Source organism: Rhea americana, unplaced genomic scaffold, assembly GCF_003343005.1.
Source record: "Rhea americana isolate MKP2758 unplaced genomic scaffold, rheAme1 scaffold_27, whole genome shotgun sequence".
NCBI classification, from domain to species: Eukaryota; Metazoa; Chordata; class Aves; order Rheiformes; family Rheidae; genus Rhea; species Rhea americana.
In genome coordinates, this window is record NW_028186390.1 from 3035435 (window position 1) to 3046686 (window position 11252).

At 41.0% G+C, this 11252-nt stretch overlaps 1 protein-coding gene across 1 annotated transcript in view; it reads left to right on the plus strand.

The window, feature by feature from the left end:
- TXNDC12 (thioredoxin domain containing 12) overlaps positions 1 to 6446 on the plus strand; it is a 10489-nt gene extending 4043 nt beyond the window's left edge. Inside the window, exons 3-7 of the mRNA XM_085308037.1 lie at positions 3413 to 3465; positions 4202 to 4275; positions 4840 to 4909; positions 4999 to 5082; positions 5507 to 6446. Coding sequence (XP_085164163.1) covers positions 3413 to 3465; positions 4202 to 4275; positions 4840 to 4909; positions 4999 to 5082; positions 5507 to 5586 — 361 coding nt within the window. The 3' untranslated portion in view covers positions 5587 to 6446. The remainder of the gene's footprint in view (positions 1 to 3412; positions 3466 to 4201; positions 4276 to 4839; positions 4910 to 4998; positions 5083 to 5506) is intronic.
- Positions 6447 to 11252: the final 4806 nt, after the last annotated feature.

An 11252-nucleotide genomic window follows, 5' to 3' on the forward strand; every position in this document is an offset into this window, starting at 1 on the left:
GGCGCGCAGCCCGGGCAGCTCGTGCGCGTGCCCGGCGCCGCCGAGGGGCTGGTGCTGAGCCGGCCCCTCGGCATGGCCGAGCTGAGCCGCCTGCGGCGGCAGTTCATCAGCTACGCCAAGATGCAGCCCAGCGACGAGAACATGGCCCAGCTGGCCAGCATGTTCCTGCAGTACCTGAGCCGCAGCATCCAGTGAGGCCCGCGACGGGGCCCCGGGCGCGTCCGAGGTTGCTGCAAGGTTGTGCTCCGCTGTTGCCTTCCACCCGCTGGCCCCGAGGAGCCTGTGTCCTGCCGCTCCCAGAGGAGATTGGCAACTGCAGCTGGGGGAAGATGAGTCGCGTGTTCCTGCAGCAGCCAAACAAGCTGTGCCAGGAAGAGGAGCAGCGGAGGTGCCACCCCCACATTCTCCCCATCYGCTGAAAAGGAGATCTCGAGCAAGAGAACAGCCTCCTGCGGAGACCTAGGCCCCCGAAGTCATAGCGTGCGAACCTGAAAGCCCAAAGGTGATGGCTGTGGCAGAACCTTCTCCCCTCCCCATTGGCCTACGTCTTGAAGACGAGGAGTAGTTTTCCAAGGCGCTCTCTAATACGTCAGGCTGCAGGAGAGGCTTCTGTTCCAGGACTGGTGCGTGCGGTATTTTTAGGATGCAGCTGTTTCAAAAAATCCTACCGAACCCACAAGGTAGACTTGCAATGGCTGCACAACAGAAGGATGCTGGCTTAGCAGGCTCAAACCTCTCTTGTTTTATTATTAAACCTGAAACAGTGCCTTAAATGGAGTGGAGATTTAATTTACTTGCAAGACTGTTCTATTGAAACATCTTGCGATGGCTTTTCTTTGGAAGATCATTATTAAACACATTTAAATACATTAATTGTTTAAGAATTACTGCTCTTGTAACACAGTGACCTGAAATAACCATGTCTACTCTGCGTTTGACTTTGAAATTCTCCCATAAGTCTTTACCGGCTCTGACTGAATAGCTTACTTTCGGCCTTACTCTCAACTTAAATTTCAGTCTTTGCCATATGAGTTGTGTAGCTTATGCATAGTTCTTGCTTACTTTCTGATGGATGATTCATCCATCTTTTTTTGTAGATGTTTTAGGGTTTTGATTTTAACTGTACATGTAGTGTTACCTGAGAGGAAATGTGAAGGGAGCAGGAAGGGTTACTTAAGTGAGTTGCTTGGCTTTCGCTCTTTATCTGATATACCAGCTGCCAAATGGACCTCTGTATTGTGGTTCATTTAGCTGAGAAATGACTACAAAAATGTTTTGATGTATATAATTTCATTTCCTAATCAGAGCAAAGAGAATAAAGTGGAGAAGATGCATTCAGTATCTGTAAAACTTCTGTGAGTTCTCACTGGCTCAGAGCTTCTGTTTCAAGGTTGCAAACACCTCAGTTTAAAATCTACTTTGAAAATTTTCTTATCATGAAAAAAGAAAGTGTGGTTCTGTACCAGTTACTAGATGGTTGAATTCTTATGACATGAAGCACTGATCCTTGATAACAAGAGCAGCACGTATTTTCCAGACTTATATCAGCTTCTTCTAGAGAAAGGAGCAAAGTCRTGTTGGGCCGTTTGGATACGGAGAAGAAAATGTACTCTCATCGTTACATATAAGAGAGGAGAGGGAAAGGATGAAGATGCAGTACTAGTTTCACTAGGCAAGCATACATTCTTGCTCCTTACTGCAGAGTCCTCTGTAAAGATGATGTTAACATACTGGCTATTTAGAAATGGCAGACTTCTGTCTGAACTACTCTAAATGCTAATTCTTTCCCCTCCACCCTTTCCTGGTTCTGAAGGCCATAGCTGAGTGTTGCTAAACAGAGATTTCCCTTCAAACCTCTCTCCAGCTAAGTAAGAACTTGCCCTTCAGTTCTACTAGTAATAAATTTTCTTGCCATCACATACAAAGCTGTTTGAATTCTACAAGTGAAAACTCTGAGAGCTTTACCTTATTCTTAATGCCTAAAATGTAACRTTCAGAGTTTACAATAGCAAAAAGTCTAACTTGGCTTTGCCTTACATTCCCCCAAATAAGTGTCTATATGCCGTGTTCTCTGCATATCATTCTGGATTCCTCCTTTCACCTAGTTTTAGCTTGTTTTTACTGTTCTAGAATCTGTAGCATTGTCACCAGCTTCCCTTGGATACCCAGCCGTAGCTTAAAAGATTTACCAGTATGACAAAAGAATATGAGATTCCCAGTAACTTGTTCCTAGTCTTTCTTAGTTTGTTGCACCAGTCAGGTTTCACTAGTTTGACTCCTGGATGGTAGAAACAACGAAAGATTAGTAAAGACTTCCATATGCAGAAGGTTTGGAGGTAAGTGTTGTACTACTTCGATGTGCTCAGGGCAGGTCTGTATGGTATAGCAATGCAAGTCACCTGTAGGTATGTCACTGTTTTTGCTACAAAGGTAAACTTGATGTTAAATAATCAAGGCGTTTTACTCAGAGCAGTGAAGTAATGGATTAATAGGATCATTACCACTAACAGGAGGAAATATGTGAAATTCCTAGTGAGTTTAAGGTCTCTGTCTAATCACATAATGCARCCTGAATACATTACAAAGGAGCTTAGAGAATTTGAACTTGGTAACCCTGACTTTGTCAGAAGGTGAAGCGCTAAGGGGATTTTTAAAGAACATGGTTAAATGAAACATAGGCAATGGTAACTTAGCCTATAGGAATGCTTAGGTAGTGAATGTCAAGTGAATTCTTTGGGAAGAGAGAGAGAGWAATATTCATATGATCACTTGATACATGGAACTTAATACTCTAAATTAGGCTTTACAAGTAACTGCTTGTTATTAATCGTACAGGGAACTTAAGCTCTTAATTTTTGTCCTTTACACCACACTTTATTTATGCTTCAGTTTTACACAGCGCCCTTCCTTGATTGTCCTGCCACTTAGCACAACTGTCACAGATGTGTTGTAGCACACCACAAGGCTGGAGACTARCTTGGCAACCAAGGGGTTTGCTGAGTTACTGTGCTTATTATTGCTCAGTGGAGGGTCTTAGCCCTGGGAGTCTGTAAAAAGAAGCAGCTGAAATGTCTGGACATGACTACTGTCAACTTAGTAAAAAATATATCTCCGCTTGTGCCTCTAAGCAAATCTGAACTAAGAGCAAACCTTGCAAAGAGAAAGTCTCTTAGTACATAGTAAGTTATTGGCTGGTACTTATAATAAATTATTTTTACACATTTAAGATTGAGAAAACCTTTTGCAAGAAAACAATACCTTGCACCACAGCAGAGGCTATTTACATTTCTGTTATTTTCTAGTACATACTGCCTTTGTTGGTGTCGTGACTGTTACAGCCTGCATGTAATAGAATTTGGTTTAGAGACTCAGTTTTAAGCTTTCCTTGACCACCTTTTTTTCCTTTTTGAAGTGGTTTACCTCTTATGGTTATCATCCACAAGTCTTGGTGTGGAGCTTGTAAAGGTAGGTATATTTAATACTACACCTTGCTGAAATTTCTATCTGACTCTTCTATGCAAATTGTGTTTAAAGCATATACAAATTATGTAACCATGAAAAACATCAGCTTTGCATTCAACATGTAGCTAGCTTTATTTCACTTAGAATGGTATAATGTGGCACTGTTTTACCTGTTAGTGCTGCCAAAAGGCAGCCATGTCTAAATAATAACAAACCAACAGCTGTAATTTTGCACTTTTCTATTGGCCACTATTTCTCCTGTACTGTGCTGTAAAACTGGAGCAGAATGAATGATATTCAAGGAGGAAAGGATGAATTAAGAGTAAATTACTTTATTTTGGTGCTTCTTGGAAGGTAGGCTTTGTCCTTTTCAGTACTGCAAAGCAACAAGCTGGGGATACTGGSTAAGCTTAAAGGATGGACTGGATGGTTGAGAGAGCTAGATGGTTTTAGCAAGATTTTTGCTTCTGTTCCATCAGTTCAAATGTGACCACGTATATCTGTTGGGCAGATTTCTTTGACTGCTCAGCAAGGATTGCTTCAGTTACCTGCTGTTCTGAGCTGTGACTTAAACAGTTTGACACAGATACTCCATTTACTCAAAGCTCATTGAAAAGTACTTGTTCTCCAGCAGGAGGAATGGAATAGAGATTTTGGTGCTGACCAATCTTTTCTGATTGCTTATACATTTTTTTTCTTCAGTTCCTCCCTCACCCTTTTTCTTCTTTTTCTTAATTAGCTTTAAAGCCAAAGTTTGCTGAATCCAAGGAGATCTCTGAACTTGCCCATAATTTTGTTATGGTCAACCTTGAGGTAGGCTGCCCTCTGGTTTGTATCCATGTTACTGCTAAGTAATTAAGCATTTGGAATCCTCCTTACTGGTTGCATCTTTTCTTGACTGCATCCTAATCTTGCCTTTCTGAATAGGTATTCAGGATTGATTGATATAGCTGTTTRTTTTAAAAAGAAATCATGTTCAATACTGTTGTTTTAATTGTGGTTATGAACCCGACTCTCTTTCATAGGCTATTTAACAATTTGTACCTTGTGTCATTCCACTGCAGCAATAACAGAATTTATACTCACTCTCTTATTACATCTCAAACATTCTAACACCAAAATGAAGCCTGCTTAATGCAAATTGACAGAATATCAGGGAAAAAAAAGATTATTTTCACAAATKATACTTATTTGAGTGAAAATAACCTTATTTCCTTCGAAAGTGGAAGATAGTGCAGTTAGCTCTTTTCTGTTCAAGATGTAAATTGCCCAGGGTATCTGGAATCTGAAGACAATAGCTTGTTTCTTTAAAATAAATGCTGTGTTCTGTTAGATATGGCACTAATATGTTCCCTCTCTTCTGTCTTGCTTTGATAGGATGACGAAGAGCCAAAGGATGAAGCCTTTAGCCCTGATGGAGGTTACATTCCCAGAATCCTTTTCATGGGTAAGACATCCACAGCTGTTGTATTTATCCACAGGACTGTGTTCTTATTGTTACCACCTAAACATCTTGTTTGATATCTTGCTTCATAGATCCCAGTGGAAAAGTCCACCCAGAGATCATAAACGAGAAAGGAAATCCCAGCTACAAGTATTTCTATACCAATGCTGATCAAGGTATGTGCAAAGGAGTTTGGAATGCATCTTTAGTGGATGAGTGTGAGATTGGGTCTGAATGGAAAAAAAAAATACTTCACAGCGTAACTGGAAGCTGTTACATAGAAGGGGAATGAGTGATTCTTTTGCACCTTAAGGAARCATGTTCGGAATTAGGATGCACCTTAGAGGATAACACCTGCAGAACTTAAGCTGTCTCTGCATTTGTGGCATGGAAAACCACACAATTCACATGATCCAGCTACAAAAAGTTGAGAGGTGTGTGAGAGGGAAGAGTACCACTCTTTCCCCCCCTCTCCCCATGGGTTATTTTGTTGATCTGCAGTCTGTAAATTTATGTTAATTTAAAACACTAATTACCAGGAGCCCTTGGTGTTTTGKTTTTGAGATTAATCAGTTGATATTTCTCTGTCTAATCTTACAGTTGTTCAAGGGATGAAGGAGGCCCAGGAGAAGCTAACAGGTGATGCTTTCAAACAAAAACACCTGGGAGATGAACTATAATAAATACACTGAATGATGCTTTTCCATCACTTCAAAACTCTAAAATGAAATTATTCTGGTTTTTGTTTCTGTTTTCCTCTTTCTTTCTTTTCTTTTTTTTATTAAACGATTAAAAAGGCCAAGAATGTAGATACACTGGAGGGAGGTAATTCTCCTGTAAACAATGGTAGGTTAAACCCTGTTTGAAATGCACATACATGCATCAATTACAGTGTTGTCTGCTCTTCGGCCTGGCAAGTTGTACTGTATTGATCACTTGCAACTAGGTAATGTGGAAACAYACCAGTCCCGGAATGGAGATTCTGTAGCTGCCTGTAGGACAGCAACCACTAGTATTTTGTGTTAAAAGGAAGGTGTGGGAGGCAAAACATTCATCTGAGGACGAACAGTGTGATTGGAATAATAGGAAGTAATCAACATTTTGATGTTTAATCAGGGTTTGATGCCTCTTTGCTCTGTGGTATTGTGTGATCCCATTGTTTTTACTGGCAATATTCAGATAAATGGGGCATGTTTCTGGTCCAGATGTTTTTCAGACATTCCCTAACCATTAATTCTGTCACTAAACCAAGTAGAATAAATTTCATGAATGTCCAAGAAGCATGTGAAATTATTAGCTCTGCAAACGTATTTTTTTGTAGAACTCTGTGTGGTGATTTATCTTTATTTGCCTGTGGGCAGAAATTGAGCTTATTCCTTGTGCACTCACCTTTTGATTGTTTTATGAAGTGAAGGTGGGTTATGTTGAAACATTATGGGGATTTCCCTTTATTCTTTGAATGTTTTTGGAGAATGCCTTGCCATCACATTGTACTGTATTTTTGTACCAAGGTGAAAAATTAAACATTTTTAAACACAAACATGTGGACAGTGTTTTGTGGTAAAGGGCATAGCCATCCTAAAGAACTGGAAAATATATTCTTGTTTATGTTGCAGTGGTTATTAAGACTGAACATCACAGCTGAAGAAGCTTTATCTTTTTTATAATTAAAAGACAATAGTGGCTTTTCATGTAATTATAATTCAGCCATTCTTGTATTATATATACTGTTAAGGGCAGAATAAACCTAGCATTTATCTACTGGAGCTGAAAGGAAAATGACTCTAATGTTTCTTAAACATAGCACAGCACTTAATCCATTGACTAAGAAATATTTTTAGAACAAGTCAGCATGGCTCTTGAGAGGGTACACAGGAAGCAAATACTGCTGTCTGATGAAGGAGTACTCTAAAGAAGCCACTGAAGAAAAATCACAGAATCACAGGATAGTTTAGGTTGGAAGGGCCCCCTGGGGACTGTCTAGTCCAACACCTCTGCTCAAAGCTGTCAACTAGACAGATTATTCAAAACCATATACAGTCAGGTATTGAGCATCTCCAAGGATAAAGACTCCATAACCTGTCTGGGTGACCAGTTCCAGTGTTCAGTCACCCCCACAGTAAAGATTTGTGTATGTGTGTGTAAGTGAAATCTCCTATATCCAAATTTTGCATATTGCCTCATGTCCTGTCACTGGCATGACTGAGAAGAGTCCTGCTCCATCTGCTTTACATCCTCCCTCAGATATTTATACTCATTGATAAGTTCCCCCGAGGGTTACCTCTTCTCCAGGCTAACCAGTCTCAGCTCTCTCAGCCTCTCCTCGCATGAGATGCTCCAGTCCCTTCATCATCTTCATGGCCCTTTGCTCAACTCACTCCAGTGTGTCTTGGTCCTTTCCGTACTGCGGAGCCCAGTGCTGGACACAGCACTGCAGATGTGACCTCGCCGGTGCTGGGGTAGAGGGTGAAGATCACCTCCTTCAACTTGCTGGTGATGCTCTTAGTGCAGCCATGAGGGCACATTGCTGGCCCATGCTCAACTTGGTGTCCATCACAACCTCCAGGTCCTTCGCTGCAAAGCTGCTTTCCAAGCTTTTCTTCCCCAGGCCTTACTGGTGCATGAAGTTATTCCTCCCCTAGGTGTAAGACTTTGCATTTCTCTTTGTTGACTGAGAGGTTTCTTTCTGACCGTTCCTCCAGCCTGTCAAAGTCCCTCTGAGTGTCAGCACAACCATCTGGTCTGTCAATCACTCCTGCCAGATCTGTATCATCTGCAAACTTGCTGAGGGTGCATTCAGTCCCATCATGCAGGCTATTCATGACAAGGTTAAACATTCCTGTCCCCAGTTTGACTCATGGGAGACACCACTAGTGTGACTGGCCTCCAGCTGGACTTTGTGCTGCTGATCACAATCTTCTGAAGCCAGCAGTTCTGCCCATTTTCAGTCCACCTCACTGTCCGTTTAGCTAGACTGCACTTCATTAGTTTGTGAGGCTGTTACAAGAGACAGTGTCAAAAGCTTTACTAAAATCAAGGTAACAATATCTGCTGCTCTCCCCTCATCCCACCAAGCTAGTCATCTAAAGGAAAATCCTTCCAAAAAGCAGATGGAAAATAGAAGGGCTGCAGAGTTGTGCTTTGCAATAGCCTGTCTGCTTGCTGTTGAYGTGACTTCCTGCTGGATTTTTTAGAGAAGAGARAATTACCCGATCGAGTTGTATGCCTCCGCCAGTAAACCTTGTTATGGTGCCTGTGTWAGTTCTACACGTTACAAACTCCAGCATACTGTTTACTTGATAGTGAGAGGCAGAGCTCATCCAACATACGCACTGAGGGYTTGTTTTCACTTGAATGGTCCCATTAAGTCCACACTTCATCTACATGATATGTTGTGGAGTTACCAGCACAAAGTAGAGTTACAGACCARCTTTAATTCTCATCCTCTAATAGTGTTAGTCCTGGCAGGATTGCTCCAGTGTACCCCCCATTGCCCTTTGCTTGCCACTGGTAGCATTTTCAGTTGCATACGTTCTCATTTACAGTGTAAGAGTGCAGTCAGAAGCCTGCAAGTCCTTCCTCTATCATATGAGTGTATCGTTCTGCCTTCAACTTTTGAGGCTGAGCGGATGGTACAGGAATTGCTGAATTCACTTGCATTTCAGTTTTCTCATATGTTCTGTGGTCCTGTGTGGCTTTTTAATTCATGCCTGCTAGATTTAGTCTGGTAGTTTAATGTAAAATGCTCTGTGTTTTTTGGGTGTATGATAGAAACCACAGGTAACAAAAAATAAACATCTGTACGTATGTATAAAAATGGGTGTGTATATGTATATACATAGTACCTGCACACAGACACATGCRCATACCTGCAGATCATTCATCTTTCTTTGCAGTTTCGAAGAAACGCTAAAGATGCACTGCCATATTTCTCTTTTTCTCCATGTTCTCCAGGAACTCATCTTTGGGACTTCTCCAGTTATCTAAATCCGATACATTTATTTCTGGAAGATTTTCCCTGAAAAATGAAGGGATTTGGAGGCTTTTTTGATTATGTGGATCAGATTTTTAGTATGTTTTCAAAAGAATCATTTTACTCACAAATATAAATAAAACAAAAAGAGAAGCTTCAGAGAACACTGTCTTGCCATCTTTATTAAACTAGCTAATGCAGTTGAAAGGGGGAACAACAGCTGCTTAAGCACAGAAGCCCTCCTTCAGTTCTGAAATCAAAACAATCATTTTTAAGCTAAGTAAAAGTCAAGAACAACTCTGGATTTAATGTAATCAAATTAATCAGCTGCACAACTGAACAGAGAATGTCTTTGGACACTTGCAGAGCAAAAAACAAGAAAAGAGGCAATAAGATACCTGTAACAAGCACAAAGAGACAAATTTCTACATATAATTTTGAGGAGCTAGCTGAGGACATTATTTGGGGAAAATTGTTGTATACCATACATAAACCCAACATGTCTACTAAGTCAATTTTATGGCTCAGTAGTGTTATGAATTTTAGTTTCCAGACTAGTCTTCCTTTAAGGGATTTTGGGCACTAAAACTCAGCTGGACGCTAAAAGATAATGACACAGTGGAGATAATGGGTAATAATAACATCTACCCTGCTTAGCTACTAAAGTTATTCTACAGGTCTTATCCTCCGCTTCTCTTGCAAAATGGCTAATAAATTAATAACCAAATTGAGCGCAGCAACTATTCTTAAATTGTATCAGCCTTCAGAGTAAATAATTCTATTCAACTCCTGAAAAAGGATTTGTGTTCTGCACAAATAGTCATTTTTTCTAGCTGAATCAGATGACCTAATAAAAAATAGATCCTCTCTGACACTTAACTTCATTCATACCCTTAGAGTGACATGACCGTAAAAACCCRTTGCCACTGTTTTTCCTACTTGCCACCAGGGGGGGGACTCTGCTTATTCATCTATGATATGATATGAGGACATGGTTCAAAAATATAATTGAAAAAGCAATTATCGATGCAAAATAGCAGGGTGCAACTCTGCTATTACTAGGTATGCTTGCACAGCAACTCTGCGCTTCTTTTAGCTCTGCAATTAAATTGTAGCCTGTGACATGCATATCATTTGTCCCAAAGCCTTGTTGTGCAAAATGCTCTGATGTCAGAAGCAATGTGGCCTCAAAGTAATATTTAAAAAGTTCTCCATCTACAGAGATATCTTTTCCTTGACAGATATGGGAAGTGTGTTTCATCCTTTAGACTTAAGACCATCCTGATTCAAAAATACTTTTCTTCACCTCTTCTCTGATGCATCTCCTCTCCCTCAGCACTTTCTGCCTTTCAGACATTGATAATTCTCACGGAAAAACTATCCTGTGACCCTTTTTTCTGTGGTATCATTTAGGTGATGGCTGTGTCCTACCTTTYCAGACAGAGTGAGCTGGTGTGGCCTCTGCCTCCCTGCCATCTCTTGCACTTGCTCTGCTGTTAACCAYGCTTTCATCCTTCTCGGTAGCAAGGTGGAGCTGGGCGCTTGCTGGCTGGAGTGGTGTTTGTCCAGGATGATAACCCTGGCATGTGTCCTGCCACGCTTTGATTGCTATTGGCAGCTAATTAACGAGTGTAAAAGCCAGTCCACATCTCTGAATTGCAGGTTAAATGTACTTTTGATCTGTTACTTAAATATAAATTTTTTTTTCTCGGTATCTATTTTTTTATACCTTGATATTTTAGTCAATAATTCCTAAGGCAGATTCTTTACACTGTTCTGCTTTTTGATCTGGACTGGGTGATGAATGCTGGCTGGCACATTCTCCTGTACAGAGGATACTTTGGGAACCCTTCATCCTGCAATTGCTTTATGTACATTGTGTAACTTCCCACTCACAAGCAAACTCCAGAGGGTTTAGAGGAGCTTCTTACAGGTCACTGTTTGTATTTGAGTCTAAAGCTTATTACACACTACAGCAGCTCAACAGTGCACAGTAACAGAGACTTCGTATCAGCCTTGTTTCTTGCACGTGGGCATTTGTGTATGACTTGTAATAAGCCTGTTCACTTACACAACTTCCTTCTATCCRTTCCCCAAATCCCCTTGGATTCTCAGCTTTTTCCCCTTTCATGAGGAGGAAAAAAACCCAAAGACACTTCAAAATCYGTAGCGTAGACCCAGGCCAAATCAATCTCATGCAAACAAACATGCTGTCAGCTCCCTTCCTCCCAGAGACAACCCACAGAGGAAAAAAACTAAAGTTAATTAGAGTGACTGGATTGCAGCTAGCCATCTGGCTGCCTGGGAACAGAGGTTGCTCTGTGCACCTGGGGCTGAGCAGGCTATAAGGAAGTGTCAGCTACAGACTCTGGA